This window comes from Ramularia collo-cygni (assembly GCF_900074925.1).
Source record: "Ramularia collo-cygni strain URUG2 genome assembly, contig: RCC_scaffold01, whole genome shotgun sequence".
Classification (NCBI taxonomy): Eukaryota; Fungi; Ascomycota; class Dothideomycetes; order Mycosphaerellales; family Mycosphaerellaceae; genus Ramularia; species Ramularia collo-cygni.
This window is the reverse complement of record NW_019716255.1, coordinates 2,566,127-2,578,253: the sequence shown is the minus strand read 5'-3', so window position 1 is coordinate 2,578,253 and position 12,127 is coordinate 2,566,127. Positions and strand designations below refer to the sequence as shown.

The following is a 12,127-nucleotide window of genomic DNA, read 5'->3' as shown; positions in this document are numbered from 1 at the left end:
CACCTGAGCTATTCTACGATATCGACAACGATGTTCATCCCATGGTCCAAGCGTCTGGTTCGGAAACAGATCTTCATCGATCGAATTTCAAGTCTACCAATCTGATTATCCGACTCCCCAGGGTGATAAGCTGCTGAAGAGATCCGACTGTCAGGGGACAATTGTACGGAAATGGACACTTTGCAAATGAGTCCAAATGGCATCACGAGTGCCCACGCATCATCAACTCGCACACAGGTTCTTGCTCTTGTGATACATCCGAAGCTCAATCGATGATTACCCATCCCCTCGTCCTTTTCATTCCAATTCCACCAGCAAAATACCTTGCAGTACCTTACAAGCATCCACAATGTCCAGAATCACCGAAATAAGCCCTATCAAACCCTTCCCACTCCAGTTCTTAGCCTTGAAACAAGAATACGAATACCTCCATCRCCAACAACGTAACCTCATCGCAGCAGTCACAGAGTGTCAACCTCACCAACCTTCTCAAAGAAATACATGGGTTCCCTTCATCGTCACTTGGAAATATCATACCCTTGAAGACCTATCGAGCCAGGATTGGGGTGTTAAGTCATTGTTGAAGATATGGGAAGCAGAGCGTACTTCTCTTGGGAGATCTATCGAGGGACTGCGGGAAGAGTATCCGGAGAGGAGTGGTGAGCTGGATAAGCTGTGGCTTAAAGTCATGGGGTTGGCGTTGGTGACTAGAGTTGAAGCGAGGAATACGGAGGGTGTTCAGGGGAAGGGAACGAAGAAGATCATGAAGCGGCAGAGGAATTGACAACGAATTGCAATGGTGGATAATTACGTAGTGAATAAGGCACATGTTGAATTCCACGAGACACGCAGGTCTCTCAGTCATGTCTTCACGACCTCAAGGCAAACTCCAACATGACTTTCCACACCCCGAAACCCTCCCGGAATGAAGAGATGCATGGCAACACTTGATATCGAACGATAGCATATCGATAATTAACACCATCAAAAGACAACTACCATCCCGCTCAACGACATTCTCGGAAGAGCTTTATGCGCGTAAGACTGTCTCCTTTCTTCATCCCTACTTCTCCCCAGCATCCTCCCCATCCCTCCCCCCAAACACAATCCCCATCTTCCTGGCCTTGAGAAAAACACATTCCGCGCGATCAACCGCCTCCAAAACTCTCTTCATACATTCCTCCTCTCTACCTTTCATCTCCTTGATCAACGACTTCCACTTCAAAATCTTGGCCGCAGGGATCCACGCTTCTAGTTCCTGCATTACTGGCTCGATAGTTTCGCCACTGACGTATGATTTATTCGCTCGCTCGAAGATGTCGTCGACGAGATCCTCTAGCGCTTCCCAGAAAGCATTTTCCTCGGCGGAAGGTGCTTCTTTTGTGGGAGTAGTTTCAACGGACTCGGCAGCTTGCTCCTCATCTTTCTTCTCCTCCTCTTCTAAAGCTTGTGAGGCGGGAGGAAGTTTATGGCTCGATTGGACTTTTGCCTTGATTTCCGAATTGGTGGTCATTATTGTCTAATCGGATTTGGTTGGGGTGTTTTGATTAGAAGGGGAATGAACAGCTACGAGGTGGTGATGTGTTGTTCAAGTATGTTGCGAAAAGGTTTGCTACCTCGTAGAGTTGTAACAAGGAAATGGAAATGGTTCTTACTCTTCTGATTCCTATCACTGTGTTTGTTTTTTCGCTTGTTTTTTTTTTATTTGTGTAGAGGGGCATGGCGCGGAAAGAAAAAGCTATGTGGAAGGATAAAGAGTTCGGAAGAATGGGAGGAGGGAGAAGTAAGACATATCTAACATTCGTGATTGTATACGTGGGCGGCTACCCATCTGCATCAACGAACGAAATAAGCGCCACGGTAGAATATCTAAGCAATCCTCCATCCTTTGCCTACCATTTCTAATTACGGAAGGGAGGGAGATATTCGGATAAACGTTGTTCCGGAAGTCGAAGTGAATCCGCTCTGCCTATTCAAACAGCCACGCATCCTCCCTCAGTAACAGAGGACTGGTGACTGAGGTTACTTGTGCTCTGTGAAGCTCCGTGAACCTTGATGCATTCGTCAATGGCTTTCGTTTCGGGAGTGGTAAAAGGAGAGTGTATCTGCGTGCCGAGCCACAAGCTTCTGATTGGACGGAGACACATMACGACACGCCACACGCTAAGCCACATCACGTCTTGCCGACTCTGCGGAACCATTTGATATCCACCCAGTGAATGACCTTTTCTATACCATATGCTCATCAAAAGCGTCTCCCCGATATCGTCTTACGTTCCCCCTCAACACCATTGCTGTGGTAATCTCAGGGTTAAACGCTCGACGGAGTGCTGCAAATCTCGAACTTATGGCGCTACTAAATAACATCCTTCAGACGATAGCAGATCTGCTACCAAACGAGAATGTCATGAGCGTCCGTCTAATCAATAAGCTCTTCAAAGCGAATGCCCTTCTCCGAATTCCCCGTGTCTACATATCCCCGAACCGCAAAAACTAGAAGTCCTTAAGTCGGTTGCTACGAGTACCGAGTTCCGTAATCAAGCCAAGGAGATGGTATGRGATGACGTGTCTCTACCAAACTGGTATCTTTCTCACACCGACAAGCACGACAAACTTGGCTCACTTAGCTGCCAGCCACGTTCGAAACCTTGGAGTTTGTGGCGGTTACAGCACATCTCGAACCATCATGACGTCGAATCTTCGACAAGATTAAATACTCGCTTTGCTGGACTGACAATAAGCATATCATCACTTTCGCGGACACGCCATGGATGAAGCACTGGGCGGAAGAACCAAAGTTTCCGAGCTTCCTGAAAGGGGAAGGCGTAAATCCATTCGATGATTTTGGTACATGTCTGGAGGGGACGAGGACTAACTTACCATATTTGACAATCCCGAGAGATACGATCAAAGCTGCGGGGCATCGTCGTCGTCGCTCAAGGCGTCGGCCAACTGGGGCTGTAGGAAAGGAGCGGTCCGTCGGACTACGGAGCTCCGTCGGACCCAGATGAATCAATTCGAACAGCCCAAGACAACAATCGTCATCGACATGGAGAYGCATTGATCTGGAGGTTGTAATTGTATATCTACCCCCTGACCCTCGAGCGTGGACTGTCTTCATTCATCACTCTTTATTTTTTCGGCACGATCAGAAAGTCGAAGAAGTTTTCCGATTTCCAAGCTCAAGCACTCGACATGGGTAGGTCTTCAATACTACTTGACCACGAGCCGGAATACAATCACTAACATTCTGCCATGATCAGACCATAACGCTGTTGGAAGTGTGTGCTTCTATCCATGCTATTTCCTTGCTAGCCGCAGCTCCGACTCATACCTTCGCAGATCGTTTCGTTGACTACTACTTTTCGACGTTCGATAATGTCACTTCCAGACCCACACTGGCATCTCTATACGTATGCACTACGTGGACAAAGGCTGAGGAATGCCTCTGCTGACCAGAAAGATAGAGACAAGAGTCTTTGCTTACCTGGGAGGGCAACCAGGTTCAGGGCGCCGAAAAAATCATGGATATGATCTCCGTCAGTCGGCTTCTATGATTCCGTGATTATGGCATACTAATCCCTACTAGAAACCGAATCTGAAAAATGTCCAAACCCAGGTCGACACAAAGGACATTCAACCCGCTCCTAGTGGGGGAGTTGCTATTCAGGTCACTGGTAAACTGACGGTAGGTCATGCATGGTCCATGGAAGAGTTCATAAAGCCTCTAACGTGTTGGAAAGATGTCTGGTGATTATTTGCCATTCGCTCGGATGTTTGTTCTCCAGCCTATGCCCGGCCAGGAAGGGGGCTTCTTCGTGTACAACGATATCTTCCGACTACGCGTCTAATGGCTGGTATGAGTCAAGATCACCTACTAAGTCTAGCTTACGCCATCACAAGGGCAACTACCTGAGCAAAGTACAAGAATGTGTACAGATGGGAAGTGTTGGCATTACGCAGCGATATCTGTGTACATTAACGCAATGAAGTCGATGGAGACCCTTGTGTTGAATATTTCGCCCACAAGCCGGGCCGCTCTTTTTCCCTTGGCACCAGTGACGGCCCGAGTACCACTACCATATCATGCTCACGCTGTGCTGTGCTCACTTGAAGGCCTGAGCACTGTTGCCCACATTGACGTCGTTCCAGATCATCCCTCGGATTGTGAAGCGTGTCGCTTTTGRCTTCCGCACCGTCTCATCACTTTCATCCACCAATCCCCTCTTTGATGGATTCCTTTGACGTGATTCTTCCTATTCCTCTTATGCTGCAGGAAGAGGAGGGCATTTAGAATCATGAGTATACTTCCACTCAGGCGGTTTCGGCTCTTGACTCCGCCCAGATTCACTATTCCACCACTGACAGGCGATATACATTGGTAGGGTTTCGAACTGCAGCACACGAGCTTTCAGCGCCGTGTCGGGATCCGCTGCATCGCACTGTGAATGATTTCACCAACCAAAGTATTGTAGTCCATACCAGCATTCGTGGCCGTCAAAGGCAGAGCCGAAACGCCCTGACACATGCCGGCCAAAGCATTGATCTGGAAAGAATRTGTCAAGGGCATGCAGCTGGATAATTCGGATGCATTCTAGCATACCTCTAGTACAAAAGGCCGTGCCTCATCGCCTATCCCTTGACAGCGAACGTCGACTCGACCCGCATCATAACATCCGATCGCTCTCCAAGCTTCCAGAGCGAGCGTCTTCACAGTCTCAACGAGAGGATCGATGGACGAGTCCTTGGTGTCCTTGATGATATCCAACCAGGCATTATCGTCATCCTTCAATTCCAGCGCGAGGAAGTCGGTGGTGCTTCCAGGCTTGAACTGGAACTCAACGGCTCCCAAGACCCGCGCCTCTCCTCCCGAACCTAGGATCGACACGGAGAATTCACGACCTTGTAAGAAGGGCTCAATGATGAGATTCTGAGTGGGGAAGCGTTGGCGTAGAGTACGAATCGCTGCGTTGAGATCTTCTGCACTGTGCGCTTTGTTGGAAGTATAGATACCCTTGGAAGAGCCTTCCATAGTTGGCTTCACGAAGACAGCTGGTATCCTCGTCGTAAAGATCTGCAAATCATCTTCCAACCGAGGGAATCTTCTCCGCCATTCTTCGACCCCGAGAGTCGGGACCTCATCTTGCCAACGAATCGTCAAAAAGGGTGCCGTGGCCACTCCTCTGTGCGCTAGAATCATCTTGGTCAACGCTTTGTCGTGTATGCTAGCCAGAGTCGCAGCATTGGAAAAGATGCAGGGTATCTGCCATGCCTCGAGCAAACCAGGCACTTGTGCTTCGCGAGCCGTCCCATGATATCCCTCTGCGGCATTCCACACGAGATCCCAAGCTTTGTGCTCACCGGCAGCGAGAGCTCGAACGAGTTGGAACAAATTTCCCACCCGGATGGGCTTGTGACCGAGCTCGATCATTGATTGTTCCAGGCCTGCAATGACTTCTTCGCTGTCGAACTCTGCAAGTTCATCCACCGGCATACTTTCTGTAATCTCATAGTCGGCTTTGAGGTCGTACGTAAGGGCGATTGTGAGGGACATGTTGGTTGATTGCGAAGTTTGCTCGTGGATATCGTGATAGGGGCTGCAAGTTGGAAAGGGGAGGCCGGACGCATAGGCGGCGACTTTCAGATTGGTTTTGAGTCGGTGTCCACTGCTCCTGCTACACACCACGGCTAGRGTTTACATCTTCACGCATGCGTATCCAATGATTTGAGTTGGACCAAGCCATGGTGTTTGTGGTACTGATCGCTCAGCTAGCACCCCCAACAGTTGGTGACATTGGTTGGAATTCCACCGAACTCTCCGGTAAACCCTCCCCCCGCCTCGGTAGTTGAAGATGGTCAGATGGTGGGTATAGCTCCGACGATAGTCTCCACGGTAGCTGCCTTTGGTTTTGCCGCGGACCTGGCGTCAGGGTAGATCTCCGTAAAGCATGCGACTTGCGCGCGTGAGGACGCTAGATCGGCATCTGGAGCCGTCCCCGAAAACAAATCGCTGCAACGCATCCACCCAGGAGCCGAATGCATGTTGATGCTAAGCCGGTCGGGGTAATTCCATTGACGGGTTCGACTAGAAAGAGGGTGTACTGCGAGGTCTGCCCTGATGTGTCCTTTGTATGACCAGTCACCATGCATCACTTTACGTCACCCTCCGAACAACTCAAAACTCCTTGAGCAAATATCACACACCACCAAGTGGCTTCCTCATATCATTGCGGAGCTGATAAGTCGCACTCCCTTGGTCCTTGAGTGTTGACAAATGGCGGTAGGTACGACAAGTACAAGTACAGCATCACCGAAAGCATGATGATGTCAGATAAAGACACGGTGTACAGAGCAGCCATCACATCATACTTTTCCACCTAGCCCTTCACATGTCATTGCAAGGTGCAGTAGTCCCGGCAATTCTAATAAGCGCATTATCTTCTTCCGGGGTGTGTGTGGGGCCTCCAGATCTACGGAGGAAGCGTGAAGTTTAGACCTCCAGTGGCTACCTAGGTAGCTTTACGAATCGTGCAGTGCACATCACGCTACTTCGCCGTTGAATCTATCGGTGCAGCAAAGTGCCTCGGTAGCGCACACTACGATATGGAGCAAGTTTGTCGTAGGCAGCAGGTATCCCTCTACCGGAATTCCCGCGTCTTTAGGTTCTCTCGCTCGAGATCTACGAGATCTACGAGATCTCGGGACCGCGATGGAGTTCAGTACCCACATTGAAGGATGGTGTAAATCCAGACTTGCCGAGCCGTTCTAGGAACCGGCTTCTATTCGACACGGCTCTCTCCCTTCCATTCCGTCTAACTGTCAACAAGCCAGATATTCTGACGTGGCACGTAGTAACGGGATTTCCATGTTGCAAGATAGTGTCTTTAGTGTCAAAAAGCTGCATGACTAAATGCCTCCAAGGTCTCCAGTCTTCTTATCTMTCCCACCCTCAAAATCACATACTAGTGTCACCTGCTCGACGAAGCCCGACGAGCGTCTTCTTCCATGCATATACTACGCGAAACGCCATGGCTTCTATCGGGTCTATAACATGAACATGAGGCTACAATTCTTTGCGGGTAAGCCGGCAGACCTCTGAGGATGGGAACACGGTAAGCGAATGATGAGGTGTGATTTGATCAAGCATACATGGCATTACACTAGCATCTGATCACGTCCGAGGTTCGCTCCGCTAAATCTGACTCGAATTAAATCTCCGCCTGGTATCTAATTTACATAGATAGGCATACGACATTGATATCTCAACAAAACAGCWTTCTTGATTCGAAACACTCGACATAAAGATATATACAATTATGCATACGAGAATGGCCGAAAAAATGGCAAGGAATCTCGCCGCAAATGTGCRTGGAAAGCTCACTTATCTTTGGCTCCTGTTGACCTAACTTTGTTAATGGGGAAAATGGCACATTCYTATATACACGGCAGACTCTGTAAACAACTGCATAGAACAAGCAGAGTCTCCCCGATCGGGAAACTACGCCAAGACATCCCGCCACAACCATTACTGGCTGCACCTACAAGATTTGTCTCAATCCCGGTCATTCCTCTAATTTTGTATCCCATTTACACTGTTATGTTTCATGGTGTTTGACATCTATCAAGTTAATGGGATTTTCTCTTGCGAGCATCGAATAAGTATACTTACACGAAGAGACTCTTGCACATCTCCAATTGTAGAGGGCATGGAAAGGAAAGCACGTAATCATCCTCGGTGGTTCGTCGCAAATAGCGACCTCATGAATATAAAACTTGGTCGTATTGCGCGACACGAGTAGTTGGTCGCTCGATACATGAAGGGGGGTATCCAAGAAAGGTTCTCATACACTTCATATCATACCAACACATGCAATGCATCCCATCACTCAAACTCCTTCAAGCCGTCCTTCTCCCTCATGGCAGGGAAGAGATCGCCGTTAAAAAACTTGACCATGGCGAGATGGGTCTCGATGAAGTCATCCTTGGCCCATTTCAAGGGATCGTTTGGATCCGTGGCCTGCATCCACAGTTTCTCATGGACGACTTTGAGTGTATTTTTTTCTGGTCCGAACGTCAGCATCATCACATTTGGTGTGGGGTAGAGTTGAACCCACCGTTCTCCTGCGGAAAGAAGCCATTCCACTTGCGATCCAAACTCTCAAAAGGAAAGGGCCCATCACTGCGAAACATTTCACTCAGATAGCCCTGATCGGCCATTCTCGTATCCCAAGTATCAGTCTTGGGGTAGTTTCGCAACAGTCTCTTGTGCATGCTATCATTGGGTTGCAACAACATGACTCCGACATTCAATTCCGCCAGTTCCCCCTCTTTTTGAAAGCCTTGCGGGGCGACGTGGAAAGTGTATTGGCAGAGGATGTCGGCCAACGCGGCATCTTCCATGGGGAGGAGGTCGCGCTTGCAGTCCTGTAGCGGGGCGCGAAAGACATCGTCAATGGGCTGCATGGGGAAGGCATCGGAGTCGAGAAAAAGGACGCGGGAGAAGTCGAATTGCTTCCACATGTGCAATTTGGCGAATTGGAATTTCCAGCGGGGGAATTGGGCTTCGGCGGGGGTGTCGATGGGATCGAGTTGGCGAACCAGAGCACCGGCGGCGGAGAGTATGTCGCGCTGTTGATCGGTGATGTGGGGAGCGACGAAGACGGTGAAGGTGTTTTCCGACTTGGTCCGCGGATCCCACAGCAGACGATATGCGAGTTGGAGGGCGGCGAGGAAGTAGGGTTCCCGCAGCGATCCTCCGGGCGTCGCTAGGTACGTGGCAATGGTGGCATGTCCCGCGCCCTTCCAGTTGTGCGGGATGTAGCGGCGGAGGTGGCGCGTGTTGAACGTCGGCAGGTCGAGATGGTCCAAATCGGACTGGAATGGCAGCATGTGCTCGTTGGACTGCGCCTCCAGCTCCTTCTCTTTGGCTAGCGCACGTTGTTGCTCGGCGGCCACTTTCTTTGCATTCTCCTCCGCCTTGGCCTTGTTCTCCGGCAGCTCCGCTAACTTCCTCTCATGTTCTTCCTTGCGCCGTCGTGCGGCTTCCTCGGCGTCGGCCTTGAATTTGGCCTCGGCCCAGGAAATGGCCGGCTTTTTGGGCGGTTTGGGCGGAGGCGGAGGCGGGACGTACGAGTCGGGGAGGTCGAAGTGGGGTCGTTGCGGCGCGGTTGGGAGGTTGTCGTCATCATCGGAGGCGGAGAGGAGGAGATTGGCGGCGGCGGTGCTGCGCGAGGTCCAGTAGATGATGAGGAAAATGCAACTGCCCACCAGCAGCGAGACTCGTTTCAGACTCCAGCCCACGCCGGGCATCCCGGGCCATGTAGAGACGTCTGGTCTGGTGCTGCGTGAGGGAAGGGAAGGGGAGGGAAGGAGGGGAGGAAGGGGGTAATCTTTGGCAAGGGCGATGGGGTGGAGGAGGAGGTGTCAGAATCCCAAAAGACGTTTAAAGCATCATGCACCTCCGAGGCATGGATGGTTTGGTTAGAACTTAAGGTAGTGGCGCCAAATGAGGAGAGTGCACATCACATCCGAAGCATGAATGCCTGCATCCATGCCATGATCCAAGCCCTGTCTGCCGAACGAACCGAACCATGCGCAGACGTGGGAGGAGGATGATTGAAGACCGTTGTATCCTTCTCATCCCTATCTTCCTCATCATTCACGACTCCAGCGTTCCTGTGTGCATATTCAAGACCCTGCATGTCCATCCGACGACTCCGTCTTGGACTCTTGGCAGGGCCGAGGAGGTACTAGGTAGGGTTTTACTTTGAAATTCGAGGAAGATCCGCCAGAGTTGGACGAGAGTTCGCATCCAGCACGCGACGCGTCAGGAACATCCACTTTCCGCGGATCATCTGATTGGTGCTATACGAGATGCCGAAGCCCGCCTTCCCGCCCTTCCTTCCTTGACATTCACTTTCCCCATCACTTCATCACTTCGCTCTTCCACCTTCCAACTCCATCATGCATGATATGACAACATGTGGTGAGGCGGGAGGGAAGGAAAGAGCCATTCCATGTACAAGTACGGTGTCTATTTCAAGAAGCAGGCGAAGATCTGCACAGGGAAAGAAATCTGCAATCATCCCTGTCGAACATCGCACCGCCACTTCGCTTCGAATCATTCATCTTCCAACCAATGGATGGCGACAAACGGGAACTCGGGCTTCACGATCTCGACGGCCTGCCTTTCTTCTTGCACCAATCAACCATGAAAACATACATCCTGGACAATAACAACATCAGCACCATTAACAAGACCACCGAAGAGCATTGATTGAACAGGAGCCTCCGACAAATGGATATAAGAAGGACTTGAGCCGGAGATCACTGATGATATTCAACTTGAGGGACCCTTCTTCGCCCACTGCCACGTATCGTCATTACAAGAACAACCATTTGCCCCAATCCCGGCACCGATGCTCGCTACAAGGCCACCAACATGTAGAGAAAGGCGTCAATTTGCATTAACGGCTGATTGAGCCTCTTGCTTTTGACAACAATATCTACTGCCGGCCACAGACCATGCTTCAGCATTTGGAAACGAACTCGCCACGGTCGGAAGGCGCTGGTTTCGGCTTCTCTCTGATTCATATTTGTGAGATACTATTCCGAAGCGCACCATGGATATGACCGGATTAACAGATAGACATGGGAGTGATTTGGTAGGCACAGACGAGCCAAAGAGACATTTCACCGTAATTGGGAATGCCCATAACGAATACCGTCCGTATATGGTTCTGCTGAGATTGGTGATTAGGCAGCGGATCTCCTCCCTCGCGATACGAGTTTATGAGTCCCGCAAGCTGTACGGCGTTGACTTGAAGGATGTCGCTGAGGTCATAGCACTCAGGTGTCACAAGCTGCGGTGCCGCTATAGGTCATCCAGCGGCATGTATGGCTAGGACATGCTTGACGTCGGCTACTAGTCTTGCAGAGGTGAGGGTATTCCTGGACCGTCTTAGAGATTGGATAGTCTTCGAGCGTCAAGATATTCGCTCTTTGCTACCAATGAGGATCAAGTGCGGTGTAGGTCTCTAGTCGTATCTCATTCATATATACCTAGCAATGATTTCATCTCCTCCCAAAGATGCGAACCTGGTTTCAACTGCCGCACCTATGGATACTACAGAAGTACGCTGCGGCCCAGCTGCAAAGCCTCTAATTCGCAGCCCGACTACCCTCAAGGTTGTCGGCGGCACTCTTGCTAGTCGTCTCGCCGCTTTTGCCATAGAAAGCCGCGTCGCCTCCCATCCGCTCAAGGACTTCCCTACTGTGCTGCTTACTTGCTTCCGATGTGTCTGAAACCCGATTGATTAGCCAAGCGTACTGATTGGTGGGGACATGGTGGCAAAAGCATACTCGGGTTGGAGAGATTCGCTTCATGTCCTGATGCCGAATTGCTGATATCCTCCTTGCCGTGGGTAAGATCTTTCATATCATCGGACATGACGGATTTKGAACCTTGGGAATCCATGACTGAYGAAGGTAGGTATAGTAATCTGATTGATGCTGGGGAGTTTTTATCTTTTTGAGATTTTGGATTAAAGGTTTGTAGGGTGTGATAAAAGAATTGTCCGCCTTACATCGCTTTAAGCGACTACTTATACCAAAGGTACGTAACCTTCGAGCAGGCTCACAACAATGAAAGCATGAATATTGGTCGGATCATGCGCCGACATCCAGGTCGCCAAGGAGAGGACGGAGCAATACCTACGTAGAAGCTACGCCATTGTGGGGAAGCAAACCGCCGCTTGAACGTCATCACGGATCCCACGGCMAGCTTCCAATGTGTGCTCTCCATTACCATCAATCGACGCCCGGGTTGGCATGGCGGTGACGTGTAGTGTTACAAATACTCGTCTGAAGTCGCAACGGAATCAAATTCACGGCCAGTATTCGCTCACGACACGTTTACCGTCTCTTGATATCTACGCCTATACGGTAYACCTTACTGTATAAGACGTTACGGGCAGCTGAGCGGGAAGTCCGAACCAATGCGCTTCAATGATCGAGAAAATGGAGAGCGCAGATTGGATGGAAGCATTCCCGTTTCTTCCGCGCTTCCTGTCTGCATCGGCCAACGTGGCACCGAAGAAGAGAGAGCATTGCAGCACTTGCAAAGCTT

At 50.3% G+C, this 12,127-nt stretch overlaps 5 protein-coding genes; 1 reads left to right on the top strand and 4 right to left on the bottom strand.

Annotated features, from left to right (window-relative positions):
• Nucleotides 1–1,063: 1,063 nt before the first annotated feature.
• RCC_00885 (uncharacterized protein) lies at nucleotides 1,064–1,513 on the bottom strand (the record flags this gene model as incomplete). Its single annotated transcript, XM_023766090.1, has 1 exon — nucleotides 1,064–1,513. The coding sequence occupies one exon, from the start codon at nucleotides 1,511–1,513 to the stop codon at nucleotides 1,064–1,066; it is 450 nt and encodes a 149-aa protein (XP_023621858.1).
• Nucleotides 1,514–3,524: 2,011 nt separating this feature from the next.
• On the top strand, nucleotides 3,525–3,851 carry RCC_00884 (uncharacterized protein; the record flags this gene model as incomplete). XM_023766089.1 has 3 exons in its annotated part: nucleotides 3,525–3,539; nucleotides 3,590–3,688; nucleotides 3,744–3,851. The coding sequence occupies 3 exons, from the start codon at nucleotides 3,525–3,527 to the stop codon at nucleotides 3,849–3,851; spliced, it is 222 nt and encodes a 73-aa protein (XP_023621857.1).
• Nucleotides 3,852–4,411: 560 nt separating this feature from the next.
• Nucleotides 4,412–5,554, bottom strand: RCC_12270 (uncharacterized protein; the record flags this gene model as incomplete). XM_023766088.1 has 2 exons in its annotated part: nucleotides 4,412–4,546; nucleotides 4,604–5,554. The coding sequence occupies 2 exons, from the start codon at nucleotides 5,552–5,554 to the stop codon at nucleotides 4,412–4,414; spliced, it is 1,086 nt and encodes a 361-aa protein (XP_023621856.1).
• A 2,328-nt stretch (nucleotides 5,555–7,882) lies between these two features.
• RCC_00883 (uncharacterized protein) lies at nucleotides 7,883–9,309 on the bottom strand (the record flags this gene model as incomplete). XM_023766087.1 has 2 exons in its annotated part: nucleotides 7,883–8,061; nucleotides 8,115–9,309. The coding sequence occupies 2 exons, from the start codon at nucleotides 9,307–9,309 to the stop codon at nucleotides 7,883–7,885; spliced, it is 1,374 nt and encodes a 457-aa protein (XP_023621855.1).
• Nucleotides 9,310–11,160: 1,851 nt separating this feature from the next.
• On the bottom strand, nucleotides 11,161–11,476 carry RCC_00882 (probable conidiation protein con-6; the record flags this gene model as incomplete). XM_023766086.1 has 2 exons in its annotated part: nucleotides 11,161–11,300; nucleotides 11,362–11,476. The coding sequence occupies 2 exons, from the start codon at nucleotides 11,474–11,476 to the stop codon at nucleotides 11,161–11,163; spliced, it is 255 nt and encodes an 84-aa protein (XP_023621854.1).
• Between the last annotated feature and the right edge of the window lie 651 nt (nucleotides 11,477–12,127).